This window comes from Notechis scutatus, chromosome 6 (assembly GCF_049901735.1).
Source record: "Notechis scutatus isolate UNSWTSFEM ecotype Mainland chromosome 6, rNotScu1.2, whole genome shotgun sequence".
Lineage (NCBI taxonomy): Eukaryota > Metazoa > Chordata > Lepidosauria > Squamata > Elapidae > Notechis > Notechis scutatus.
In genome coordinates this window covers 9117764-9132724 of record NC_142014.1, presented here as the reverse complement: position 1 = coordinate 9132724, position 14961 = coordinate 9117764, and the positions used below count along the sequence as shown (strand labels likewise).

Here is a 14961-nt window from a genome sequence, read left to right as displayed (position 1 = left end):
CAGAAGTTTATGTCCAGTGTTACTCTAATTTATAAAGTGTTCAATTATAAAACAGAACTGCCAAACTACAATGTAATAATTCTGTACAAGGAAATTATTTCAGGTGCTGTAATTCTATTATCTACAGGCCTGTTGAAGTACCCCTTGAAAATTGGATGCATCTGTCAATTTCAATTTCACTCATTTCCCAATCTTATTTCCTCCTGTTTCTATATTAGTTTGCTGGGGTTTTTTAAAAAGTTAGAATCAAAATGTGTGTATGTTTTCACATTTGTTTCTCCCAGTTGCATACATTTTTGTATTTTATTTTGTTCAGTGAATGTCCGTATTATGTATTTCTGCATGCATATTGTTGGAGATCACTCAATTAAAAAGTTACAGTATCCAAACATCCTGGTGTCTAGGCTAACATAGTGAAAATTTACATCTGAGGTGGTAGACTTTATGTTTTTATGTTTTTAATGGTTTTTATAGTTTTATTGCTGGGAGCTGCCAAGATGGACAGCCATACAAATATATTAACATAAATAATAATAAACTTGTAAAATATCAGAATTAATACATTTGGTTTCTGCGATATAGATAATCTTTGCTTAAGTACTATTCAGTGTGTCAGCTGGTGCTCCATTCAAAATCCAAGAAAGAAATACTTAGACTCTTTTAATTAGAGAAAAGATATCTTTTACTGGAAATGAAGTGGTAGCAACAAGAGAATTCTGAATCTGAGGAAATAGGCGCGTAAATCACATATACAAAGTGATGGAAATGTTCCCACCCCCAATAGTTCAAATGGTTCTTCCAATTAAAAGTTGTGAATATCATCATGTGGACATCTTCAGGTGGTGATGAAGTTTCTGTCCGTTGACCTTGGCATACTTTGATAAAGGTTTGCAGCTGTGCAGAGAAAAGAAAGCTAAGCGAGAAATAGAAACCTAAGCAAGAATGTACTCTCCCCCCTCCTCAGTTTATACAATGCTAGTTTGTACCACCTCCAGCTCGCTTCCCATACTTGTCCCCCCTCCTCCCCCCGTTACTTATGGCAGCCGAAAGATGCAAAGCAAAGGTAGAAGATCTTGAAGGCTGACACAGTGACTGTTCAAATTTAGGACAATGCTAACTGAACGCAGTTAAGGCTGATCCTTGAATGTATAATGATCGTGGTATCCACAGCGAAGGCTACGAAAGACTTGGGGAAGCCTCACAAAACACTTGCAAAGATCCAGCAGCTACCTCCACCTGGCATGCCTCAGCAGCAGCAGAAGGAAGAAAACTGTGAAAATCAACTAAGGATGGCATGGGATGCAGATGGCAGCGGCAGCAGAGCGCAAAGTAGCCAAAAGAGCAGAGATAAAGGGCAAAATGGCTGAGGAGGGGGAGACTTGAGGTGGAGTTGAACACAGCAGAGAAGGAGTCTGGCTAATGACCAAGGAAGGAAGTTTCTATCGCTCTTTTTTTATTAGAGCCTTGTTCTTCTATACATCTTGTACAGCATGCACGAAATAAGAATGGGTTTGTTTGTTTTTTACAATTGTTGCATAAGCGATTTTTTAAAAGTCGAATTCATGATTATAATATTCTTACCTCAATTAAAAAAATAATAAGACATATAAATAATACAAAAATCATTTTTTTGTGGATGGTTATATATCTGAAGTATGTATTCCATGAAGTGACTGCATTCATGGCCTCTGAATCATCAAAGAAACATTCCTGGCAAAATAATTGAGAATACAATTAGACTGTTCTATATAATTACGTCTTGTTTGTACCCTATTGGTATCATCAGTATAAGCCTAGGTGTTATTGCTATTGGTTTTCATGAGAATTCCTATTAATATGCTTACAATTTTGGTTTCCAGCTTTCTTTTAGACAACAATGTGTTTAAGAATGTTATGTTTATCCTCTTATTCATTCATATCCATAGCCCTTTAAAAAGTGAGAGGAATACTTCCCTTTGAGATTTCTCCTGATATATTGTTATTGTAGTTGGAACAGAATGTCCTATTCAGGATCATTTACTTTTAAAAATGAAAGCACACTTTCAAATGCAATTTCCCCTAACATATTCTTTTTTGTACATGTTTCCTTAATAAATGTATCAGCATATTAAACTAAAACCTAATGATTCTTTGAATTGGAAATATTATCTTGCAATACACCAAGCTGGACATCCAAGAAACAGGGCCACTTACAACCATTTAGCTACAATTATTTGAAATATATACCTTTAAATCATCTTCATTAAGTTCTTCAGTTATTTCTACCAGACTGTCCCGAGACAAACGCCTTGCATAGATGTCTGCTTCAGAAGATCGCTGAAACACTGATGTGCTGCTTTTTCTGTAAATGCTTTGACTTGGATGAATTGATGTTCTGGTCATTAAATTAAGTACAGATTGTCTTCTCTGCCCTCTGAATGTGGGCCCTGAATTTAATACATTGCTGCGAGGCAGAATTGCCTCCCCTTGTTCAGACTCTGGTACTAAAGACAACTTTCTTTCTGCTGGTTCTCCAAGACCTTCTTCCTTACCATTGACGTGAAGTGATGTTTTTCGCATGAGAGAAAATTTGCGGCTAGAATTTAGTGCATTCATTACAGAGTTCTTCCTTTTCTCAGGAAAATCTGATGTTTGTTTAAAAGATGCTTTTTTCATGTCATTTCGTGAAGTCATGCCATCATTATCAACAGAGAGACGCCGCAGTGTTTCAGTAAGAATGGAGTTTCTTCTTTCTGGACTGTAATGGTCAAAAGCATCCCATCCCATCAGCTCAGAACTGAAGTTGGGTCGCTGACCCTGAAGCTCAGAAAATGTTCCATAGAAATAACAGCATCCTCCATGGAGAATCAATATCTTGTCTGCTATCTTTAAGTGTTCCAACTTTGAAGTGACAAGTATTCTAGTTTTATTCACAATAAGCTTGCAAATGCAACTTCAGAAAAAGAAAGAAAAATGCAGATGTGAAGTTAGGTACTACATATTGATGACTTTATTATACGAGTGCTTCCTAATTCAAGAAAGCTATCCTACATTCATTTAGCTGACAATAAAATTAGGGGATTGAAAAAGAACACTATTTTCCAGGCAAATCATAATTGTGCTGGATATCTGACTATAGATCAGGGGTGTCAAACTCAAGACGCATGGGCCCAATCCGGCCCATGGGCTGCTTAGATCAAGCCTGTGGGGCCAGCCTGGAAATAGCAAAGGACCAGCCCATGGTTCCTCTGCTATCCAAAATGAGTGGCCCCGAGCACCGTTTTGGCAGGAGGCCAACCAGGCCCAAAACAGGACATGGGAGGACTGTGGGTAGCTCCCTGGACCCCATTTTGGCTGACAGGGTGGTGTAGGAGGCCATCCAAGCCTTAAATGAGGCACGGGGGGAAGGGCTCAGGTGGTTCCCCCTGTGCCCCGTTTTGGCTTTGAGAGTGTTGCAGGAAAATAGTTGGGAAAGGAAATAGTTGGGAACATACGCAAGCCATCAGAAGAAGAAAAAAATTGGTCAGGAAAGCATTTTCCCCCCAAAAAAGTAGGTGGCCAAAGAGAGCGGAGTCCAAATATAAGGTGCAAGGAGACACATTGTCACAGAAGTGTTAGGGATAACATTGTTTACCCTAACTGGTTTGGGTAAAAATAATAAATAAGTTATCATGGTTTGTTGGTTTAAGTGTGTGTAACTTTAACTACAAGAATGTAATTAAGGGTGTGGTTGTAAAAGCACCATAAAAGAAGCAAGTCGATTGCAGCTCTCTCTGGCTTAATGATCCCTAATTACTGGATGGATTGATGACTGCGTTTTTCCTTACTGGAACGAGGAGAGAAAGGAGTGTTGATTTCTCAACAGAGAGAAGAGATAATACGGACTGATTTATTGTAAGTGAACTGACATTGGCTATTCAACACGGACTTTGCAAATTGAGTATCCTCGACTGGACTGACTGAAATGATACATGACTAATGGACCGTTTATTTGACTATGCTATAATTCCTAATGGAATAAACTATATTTTTGATAGCACAAGCGTATCTGCTTTTACTGCGTGTTAACTAAAATACAAACTTATCTCACACATTTACCTGTCTGCCTATCTGACTACGCTACACATTCTGTTTAGTTTGTTTTCCTTAACTAATTCAGGCTTAACAAGAAGAAATATGGATGGCATAGAAATGAGAAAAGCAGTTAAAAAAACACTGTGGACTGGATAACAAAGTCCAGTTGCAAGGAAATCCCTCTTCCAGGGTCAATTTCTTGAGGCAGTGAAATTGGGCACTGGCAGGTTCAAGAGGTTTCTGAGTTGGAAAATTTTAACCCCTAATTTTGCTTCGCTGACACTCATTGAGAGGACTGGAAGACTTCTGGTTTGGTGGCAGAGAGAACAACAGAAGGGATTCTTGAGGTTACATAGACTCAACTTTAGGCAGCTTTAATCTGAATTTTGCCTACAACTAGTCAAGGCAAGATGATCTTCTCCTTAGCGGCATTTCTTTCCTTTTCTCCCATTCAGCTTTTTTCTAACCCCAACTTTTCACTGCACTTTCTAGTTTGCATCCATTGTCATTTTTTTCCCTATAGCCAGAAGGGTTTATTTCTTTGCTTAGGCAGTTCCCTTCGCTGCCTTTTCTGGGATAAATCTCCTTTTCTTTCTGGAGTTTCCTCGGCAACCTCCTGCTGTGACTTTTGTTCAAGAAGCTCTTGCAATTTGCTTTGTTGTTCCACAGTCAGCTTTTTTTGACTTGCTCCTCAACTCACCTTTTCTCTTCTTTTTGAGACTATTCAGAAAATCATATCTTCCCCCTTTCTGATTTATATTCCCCAGAGAGTAATTAAACATGTCCTTCTTTTTAACAGATTCTACTTGTCACAGAAAAGGGACTGGTGGCTTGGCTGAGGTTTCTGAAGTCCTATATTGACTTGGATTCTGCCTCTCTTTTTCTTTCTGTCTTCCTGTCTTCCTGTCTTCCTGTCTTTCTTTCCTCTCCCTCTCTCTTTACACACATAATTCAACTAAAGTCAAATTGCCACACTTGCTTTCTGTTCCCTGCTCATCAATGGAGTTGACTTCTACTAACTCTTTTCTTGAGGAAAGAGCCAAACTCTAAGCAAGCTGACTTTTCCTGATGGTTTCATTCTTATTTCAAATTGACTAGCATCGACCCCCATGCCCCATTATAAGCTGGCAGAAGGCTATCAAAACTAAAAACAAAACAAAAGGAGAAATGTTTCCTCTTTTGCATTTAAGCATGCAAAAAGGGACAAGAAAGGGGAAAGGGAAAGGGAAAGAAAAAGAAAAAAAGATGGGAAGAGAGCAAGGAAGGAAAAATAAGGAAAGAGAGGAAGGAAGAAGAAATTAGAAGGAAGAAGGAAGGAAAAAGAAGACAAGGAAGGAAGGAAGGAAGGAAGGAAGGAAGGAAGGAAGGGAGGGAGGGAGGGAGGGAGGGAGGGAGGGAGGGAGGGAAATGAGAATTAGGAAAAGAATGAGGGAAGTCACGCCTTAGTACTTGGCTACCACAGATGCCCTCCCACACAAGTCTTGTGTCATGGCCACGCCTACCCCAGCTATGTCCACCATGATCATGCCCCCAGCCCTCCAAGGTCAAACACAACCCTGATGCAGCCCTCAATGAAATCGAGTTTGACACCCCCGGTATAGGTAATCCCCAATTTACAATTGTTCATTCAGCTATCACTCAAAGATATAATGGAACTGGAAAAAGTGACTTATGACCAATCCTTGCATTTAAAATTGTTGCAGTGTTCCCATGGTCATGTGACCAAACATTGGAAGGAGGGAGGGAGGGAGGGAAGGAGGAATGAAGAAAAAAAGTAAACAGTAAAAAATAGCAAGTTTCAAACTGCACGTCAGCAAAGTTATACAATATTATATTGGTAAGAAAGACATACAATAACAGGAGCCGCAGCAGGCATTATTCAGGAAAAGCTGGAAAAAAATAGCATGAGGGGAATATTTTTACATCTGAAAAGAAACCAATCAAAATGCACGGCTGGCTTAGAAGTGCAGCAGGAACACTGGAAACACTGTGTTGACAGAAGCAGAAAAACACCACTTTTAAAAAGAACCAGAAAATGAATCTTGAAATCACATTCATGATGGGTAGAAGATGAAGTCAGGACAATGAAATCCATTCCTTCTCTCCAAAAATGATTGCTGGTCCATTCCGGACATGGGTCAAGCTGGCTGTGAGGATAAGTCTTTCATAGCTCCATTTCCTTTTCTATTCTGATTCCTCAAGAGAAGGGTACTCAAAATGGGTTTTTAATTTGCTGTGGCTCTTACGTTTGTAAGTGATCAACAAAAGAAACCATCATATACCAGTAGGTTTATAAAGAGGATTAATAGATCTTCAATTATCTTTTTGAGGCCCAGTTACACAAGCATTTGTAAAGGATGGGGATCATTTAAATTCCATTATAAACCTGATAATGCTAAATTACAAAGGAAGTTCAACAAGCAGAAAATGTTATTATTCATAGTGGAATGACTAATGTGTGCATGTTAACATAAAACATTAATATTCTGATTGGATTATGATGTGGAAATGAGCATAAGGATTTATTAGAATTGGAGCATTTGTTTGCTTTTATTTATAGGCCCTTAAATAATTTAACAAGTACAAATTTCAGAAACTGATGTTCTCTGTTAGATGTCCTTACTGGATGTCAAAACTGCTCTTTATAAATCATTTGCTATCTCCTTGTACAGTACCATTTTATCTAGTAGTTAACTAAATATATAAAAACGTATCCTACCTTTTAAATATCTCTTTCTCTGTTAACATGTCTAAATAACCAAAAGGAGAATCCAAAAGGTACAAATCGGCATCTTTATACACTGCTCTAAATAGATGTCAAAGAAATTTAGTTAGCTGTCATTCAATATATGCTAAAACGTAAATACTGTTTTGATTAATTATTTTGATTTTATTATACTTGAATTATTGTTATATATGATAAAATACATTTAGTCAAAGCAAATTCTTTCATTAAATTAAATAAGAAATAATAGGCAAAATGCAGCAACTGGCAGTTATAAAATTTTAAAATAGAGGAATTATGTAATATTCCATTTTAATCTTATATATCCATTCATCAGAAGTAAGTTCTATTAAACTAAATGGTACAATATTCTGACTTTAGAAATAAAAATATTTAAGATGTATGTAAGGTTACTTCCCCTTAAGAACAGGTGAAATTTAATTCTCTTCATTCAAAACAACATACCATTATTTCTACTCACCTAGCTAAAGAAATTCTGGCTCGTTGACCTCCACTGAGAGTTATTCCACCTTCTCCTAAAACTGTGTCATCTTTCTCTGGAAACTTTGAAATATCCTGTTGAATTATTGTATAAAGATATTAATTTTTCTGTTTTTAAGATATGGCATCCAAAGCAAAACAAATGAATAAGTTTTCATAACAATGCTCTTAGTTTAGGCTAAGAAGATGAATATTATGTTTATCTGACAAGATAAGCTACTTTATATAAAACAGGGAGCAAAACCCCGGATTCAATGATATTACCTAGTTGGATAATAAAACATTTGCAATTAACAACTAAGCTTGGAAAACTCCAAGGACTTCACAGTTCAATGCTGAGCTAAATATATTCTCTTCTTTAGGAAATATTTTTTTCACATAACTGACTGAGGGTCAATGATTAGGAGCCTCTGTGGCGCAGTGGTTAGAGTGCAGTACTGCAAGCTACTTCTGCTGCAGCCAACTGCCTACAATTTGGCAGTTCAAATCCCACCAGGCTCAAGGTTGACTCAGCCTTCCATCCTTCCGAGGTGGGTAAAATGAGAACCCAAATTGTTGGGGGCAATGTGCTGACTCTGCAAACCGCTTAGAGAGGGCTGTAAAGCACTATAAAGCGGTATATAAGTCTAAGTGCTATTGCTATTGCTATTATAATAATTATAAAATACCTAAGAGTAAAACTCACAGACCTTAATAATAAGTCATAAACAACACACAAATAAAAAGTCTAGAAGACCAAAATAAAATGAAGTCATGCATTTTTAAATTATATAGATATAGCAAACTTGGTGGTAATATCCTTGGATGTGCCATAACTATTATTTAGTTAGCAATTGTAAATCTGAACATTATCAGTACAGAGAATTCATTGTTATTTATTTCATTTTTTTCAACATTTATATCACTTCATATTTGCATCAGTCATTAATAAATTACTTGTATTCAAAATTTAGCTAATGGGACTCAACATAGTATTTGATCCTTGAACTTTTTTGAATAGAATAATATTCCAGCCCTATTTTTGGAACCATCTGGAAACTGCTAATTCCTTCCTTTCATTACAAATAATAACTTATTTTTAAACTTTGTTTTCCTGTAATTCAATAATTTCTAAACCAGAGGAAAAAACTCTTCTCCCACAATGCTTAGTTTATTAAATAGGCTTCACCTGATGCTTGGCAGATATTCTTGGCAATATGCTAATGTATAATAGCTAATGAATCATTCCTAAGCACATTCTGTTTGACACTGTCATGGAATCCCAAGGGGCTGATGTACCAGAAACTGCCTTTGAAAAAGTATTGGACTTCTTCTCTGGAACTAATGACAGGATGAATGACTTTCCCTTTAATTACATTTTCTACTGATTTGTGATATTTCCTGAATTCTTTTTGTTTTCTATCTAGCATTACACTGATAACATTTAATGTTCATTTAGTAACAAAGTCAATAATTTTACATGAGGTTCTTTAAGAACAGGCTTGGTTCTTAAAAGGCTGGTTTTAATTAAACTCGAGAAATGTGTCCCCTCTGAAGTTCTGCTACACTGCCTCATATAGTGACAGTATATGTGACTTGTGGGGTGATGGCAGTCATGATGGCAGGACTGTTCCAGAAGGGATGAATGAAAAACAGTGAGAATATATGACAACGAACTTCCAGTAGGGTCATCCAAAGCATGACATTTATCCTAGTTGCCCAGCTAAAACAAACAGGCACTTATAGCAGGCAGAGGTGATACAAGAAGATATGGGTGATAACATCAAAGGCATCATTTCATACTGTGTAGGAGAAGGCAATCATAACTCACCCCCATAAGATAGGAGGAGCCAAACAGGTAGTCGCAATTACAGCAGTGACACTTGAATTGTTGGAAAACCTGAAGGGCCATGTTAGGGACAGATCATCCTGGCCTATATGTGATGACTAAAAGTTAATAAGAGCTTGCTAGTCCATAATCAATGAATCAAATCTGTCAAACAAGAGATGATGATTGATAGATTGATTTGATGAACTGCACAAGCCTGATTATAACTGACCTAGTCTAAGCACTTTCATTTTCAGTAAAACAAGCCAAAAGTTGCCATAATTCTTTCCTTCCACATTCCCATATCTGATTTCTGTAATCTGTTCAATAAAAAAATCAGCACCTGAATTTCAAGACTCTGAGTACACAGTTAAACATTATTGTTTATCAACTGTTAAAGATTCCCAAACCACAATGGATGTTTACCAAAGGTGTGTGAGTAGATCTTTCAATATGACTTTAGTGTTGATCTTAACGTAACACTCTTGCATAATATAAATTAGAGCCATAAATTCTGTTTCACAGAATTGCATTTTAAGGCTATTGCATATTAATAAGACAATGTTATTTAGTTAAAGTTATTTAGTTATTTAGTTAAAAATTTATTATGGCATTTTGTCATCTGAAATATTTGCCTATAATAGTATAATTACTTTGCAAAAATAATATATATTCTGGATCACCCAAAACTATGGTTGCTCACACAACTAAGTTCATAGCAGCCTTCCTGTACTATAAAAAGCATATTTTAATTCAGAATTTTGTTTCTTACAATGGCCAATTAAAAGCCTTGAGATGCTTGTAGGAATATGATGGAGATATAGATCCATTCCCAACATTACATTACAACTGTTTGAAGGGATGTTGTCCCTAATACAGAGGTAACATTAAGTCTTAAGAAGAAATAGTTTTGATAGACCTGAAATTACTTTATACATTTCCTTTGAATGGATTAATATATTTACATTGTGCATAGATTTTTGTCTTATACTAGTGTTTCATGTTTATCTAAGACAAATCTTAAAATAAACAGAAAATACTCCTAAACATCTGTAAACAAGTTGGAATGTCCCATTGTGATAATTCTATTGGGATCAAATATTGTAGGTTATTAAATAGAATTATGTATACATTAAGTAAAAAAAACTATAATTACTAACCAATCAATATATTTTATAAAATGATATTTGAAGCTTACAGATACATCCTTCAGGATTGAACTGGGGCATAAATGAGAATGGTAAACCAATACCATAAACTATAAAGCAGTCTAAAAGGTACAAAGTTAACAGTTAGCAACACACACAAAAATGCAAGATAAAGCTGTAAGCAATTTAATACTCAATTCAATGTGAAAATGATAAAGGGAAAGATAATATGAAAATTCTTGGCAAAGAATAAAGGAAGAGTTTTAAAAACATTAACAGTCTATAGATTAATAGTAAATCTAGGGCTTCAGAGCCATGTGCCCTAAATTGGCTACAGGAAAAATAGGAAGGTGTAGATAAAGCGAATTAAAGAGAAGGAGACAGCGAAATTGCAGGGACTGAGTTCATGACAAAACAATTTTTCAGCATATTTTCTCACAGCAATTTAAACACAGCTTAGACTGTTTTGTCTACGTTTTTTTAAAATCCATATTGAGGTTTTTTTTAAAATCTATATTCAAGAAGCTTTACTCATTAAATATAAAACACCAAAATCACAAATCCACAAGAGTAGTTCCTAACCGTTTGAAAACATGTAACTTACAAGCTATCAAAACTTTTCCTGTGCAAAGCTCAAAAGTTTGCAACTGCTGTAAACTTGGGTTAGCCCAGTGGGACCCTTGTTTACCGGTCATAGATGTATTTTTAACAATCCAGATTCATGTTGAGCACAGCTGCTATTTGTTTTTATTAAATATCTGCATTAGAATAGAAATGCCCTGATTATGAAAATCCCTATATTTCTTGGGTTTAACTGATAAATTAACAGTTCAGACAACTTCTAAGTTGGTAACTTAGAAGTAAGGCCATCTGTATTGACTGTGAGCTAGGAAAAATTCTATTCTATTCTATTCCTCTACCTACTCCATTCCACTCCATTCCAATCATCTTGGATCGGTAACTGTCATTCTGTTTTCTGCCTACATGTAAACCGAAATCCAGCTCACTTGGAATATTTGGATATTGTTTATTATATTCTCATTAGAATCTACATTAATTTAAGTCCCAAGGTTTAAATGTGAATTTATGTTGTCCTTGCTTTTTTCTAGTCCCAGAAACACTTTAAGATGAGCTGGCAAAGAGGGACTTCCAGTTTGTCGGCTTCGGCAGCAGCAGGGATTCGCGATCCTGCGCGATCCCTGTTGCGCTAGCCGTCTTGGTGCCTCCGATCCGGACGGGTTTGGAGGCTAAGGTTGCCCCGTAGAGGCAGCCGAAGATAGGAGGGATCCGGACAGGGGGTTGGGGTTTTTGCAGACCCCTTCCCCACCCGGCTTAACCCTCTTTTCTCAAGGCGGTGGAGCGGCGGTCAGCAATGGCCGCCACAAAGAAGCTGACAGCTGGACAAGATTGTGCTGGAGGAAGAAGGAGAAAGTTCTGAAGCGAAAGTTTTTTGACTGAACTGGGACTATAAGATACAAGTATTATCCTGAAAATCCTGATTTTTTGAAAGATACTTTGTTTCCAGAAGAGATTTACAAGCGGCGAGTGAAATTGCTTAAAGAGAAAGTTTACTCTCCTTCCACATGGATTTAACAAATGGATATTGAAAATCCTGCTATTTTACAGAAGGTAAAAATTTAAAGCTTTCTGTTATAAGTGGGAAGGGAGAGGACAAAAGGAAATTTTTTATTAAGATTTTGTTGGAGGAGATGCCTGGAAGATTTTGAGATTGGAAGTTAATTGCAATAAGACTTTAAAATACAGATTGGGTGTTTTTTTTTCCCTTGCCAATTGATATTACGCCAGGAAGAAAAAGTGTGAAGAACTTTGTGCTCTGTTTGGATTGTTTGATGACTTTGGGATTTTGGGGAATTGTTTCAAGCTTTGAATTATCTTGGTTGTTTTAAGAAGAAGAAGAAGAGAGAAAAAAAAGAAGAAAAGGTTTATAATGGCTTTATCTGTTGATGAACTAAGAGAGGAATATGGTAAAATAAAAAAAGAAGGTAAAGACGGTGTGAGAGAAATTTTTCGCTTTTTAGAAATGGCGCTTGCCACTTATCAACAAACACAGCAATTAATGGAGGAGGAGGAGGAGGAGGAGGAGGAGGAGGAAGGGAAGAAGAAGAAGAAGAAGAAGAAGAAGAAGAAGAAGAAGAAGAAGAAGAAGAAGAAGAAGAAGAAGAAGAAGAAGCCATCTTTAACGAGTTTACAAAGTTGATTAAAAAGGACATGACTTAAAAAAACATCCAAGAAAGAGAAAAATAAGATGCAAAATCAATACGTTAGAAAGCAAAAGAAAAGAGAAATACAACAGAGAGGGGAAGCTAAGGGGGGTAAAAAGACCAGATGGGATAAGATAGGAAGGAAGAAGGGGGGAAAAAGCCACAAAGGTATGAAACAAGATGTGGAAAAGAAATCTTTTTAGGGATAATGGGTAATGCATAATTTTGTTCCAAAATGTTTCTGCAAGGTACATGATAGTATTGTAGTATTTGTATTAGAAATAGAAAATTAGAATTTTATAAGATTTAAGTAAAGATTAAAACATTAAAGGTTTAATGATGATAGATTTTAAGATTTAATAAAATATTAAAAGGAATGTTTAAAATACTTAGTTTAAGTATAGAGTTTAATTGACTATTGCGTGGATGTGTGTATGAACTTATTATTATGGTATTTGTTTTTGAGATAGATAATTGGAATGCTATGAGATTTAATGTTTAATTATATATTTAATTACTTTATGGATTTACTATTTTAGTAAGTAGAATGTACTAAGCAGAATTAGATAGGGAACTAGGTGTTACCTTAAATGTTAATTTAGGGGAGCGATGGAAAGGTATCATACTTCGATTAGTGATTTCAGGAGAATTTTTTTTTTCTAATATGAATGAGATAAATGGATAATTGGAAAAGAATGGACAAAAGATACAAATATAATGATTTAAATTAAGATGAAATAAATAAAATAGAATTAAGAAGAGTGGAAAGCGGGGAGAAGTTATAATGGAGATATAGAAGGGTAATAAGATAGGTAATGGCATATAAGTTGAACATGAATTTAATTGAAGTCCATACAAAGAGAGGTAATCCGGGGCCAAGCTACTTTTTAAAAAGAACTTTTATGTTTTTGTGTTTTGTGTGTGTATGTTTGATTGAGATTTAATAAAACCTTGGGAGAAAGCGAGAAGAATATTTGTAAACAAGGCAGAGGAAAATATGAATATGATGAGTATAAAATGGATAAATATAGAAGAAATGTAATTGAATAAGAGCAAAGAGAAATAATGAGAAATTTGCTAAAAAATATTTAAGTGGAAATGGGATATATTAGAATTATATTGTATAAAATAATGTTTTATCTGCCTTGTAAAAATTTATAATGGAAAGAGGTTTAATGTCTTTAATGTCTAATGATGCTTTGTTTGTCTTTAAAATTAATAAAATTTGTTTCAAAAAAAAAAAAAAAGATGAGCTGGCAAAGAGAAAGCATCCCTAATTCACATAAAACCTATTTAACAAAATAATGTGATTCAGAGTTAAACAGCACACACCTAAATATTCCCAATTCTAGCTCAAAGTACTTTTGTACTGAAACCTATACCAACACTTCTTACACACAAAATCAAAAACTAATAAAGTACTCCACCCTCTCAAATATGCTTTCATTCCACATTACAGAATGAACATTTTCTCCTGATATCTCAGACCTAGAAAGTTATGTAAACTATTTTCTTCTGCTTTCGTAAGTGCATAATTTTATTTGATAAAATACCTGACACATCTCCTGTAATTGCTCCAGAGAAATTTGATGATAAATTTATCAGGGAACAGATTGCACACCAGTCAAAGGTGAAAAACCTTTCCATGAACAAATGTCTTAATCCAAGATGCCAAATAACTGAGGCATGAACGGAGGAGGAATTACATGACTGCTCACTTGACAATATATAATATGAATGACATACAAAAACAGGATATTTCCAGAACAAATTCAAATATAACAGTATCTTGCAGGTGGAATACATGAGCAAAAAAGCAGAGATGGGCTAATGCTGGATATCACACGGTATACTTTTTTTGAACTGGTATTTCCAGGTCCTAATATACATCTAATCTGCTAATCTGACTTTCTGTATGCATGGCATTATGTAGATTATCAGATGATATCAGAACTATAAGATGTCCAAATTATGCAGCATTCTAAATGAGTTTTTAATTTATTTAAAAAAATTATACAGTTGGTCAACTCACACACAGTGACTCTGGATGGCTTACAGAAATAAAACCCAATACAAAAGCCAATAAATTCCCACCCCTCCTGGCACAACAATTAAACTAGCCCCATGATTGCTCCATATTACCATGGGATCCCCAGTTTCATTGGCAAACCATGTTTTGAAAGATGTCAAAGTGAGGGCCATTTATTTTTGCATGATGTTCCATAGGGAGAGTGTTACCCCAAAGAAGGTGTTTCTTGATCCCACCAGATGGAGCTCCTTAAGAGAGGGGACCTGAAACACATCCTGCCTCTGCACTCTGTTAGATATAACTGTGGAAAGATGTTTCTTCAAATAACCTGATTTCCAGCCATGGAGGCCTTTAAAACTTTAAAGCCAGCACCTTGAATTGGACCCAGAAGTAAATCAGCCAATGTAGCTCCTGCAGGAGAGATGACAGCTGTGCAAATCTAGATTTTCACAAAATCAAGCTACCCCATTTTGAAC

General features: G+C 35.8%; 1 protein-coding gene across 2 annotated transcripts in view; it reads right to left on the bottom strand.

Moving 5' to 3' along the window:
* Positions 1-14961, bottom strand: part of CFTR (CF transmembrane conductance regulator) — a 112724-nt gene that overhangs the window by 40803 nt on the left and 56960 nt on the right. For both annotated transcript variants that reach the window (XM_087969317.1, XM_026669081.2), the window contains exons 12-15: positions 7260-7354; positions 6773-6859; positions 2227-2932; positions 1582-1710 (exon numbers count right to left, since the gene is read on the bottom strand). In XM_087969317.1, the coding sequence (XP_087825443.1) occupies positions 1582-1710; positions 2227-2932; positions 6773-6859; positions 7260-7354 (1017 nt within the window). The remainder of the gene's footprint in view (positions 1-1581; positions 1711-2226; positions 2933-6772; positions 6860-7259; positions 7355-14961) is intronic.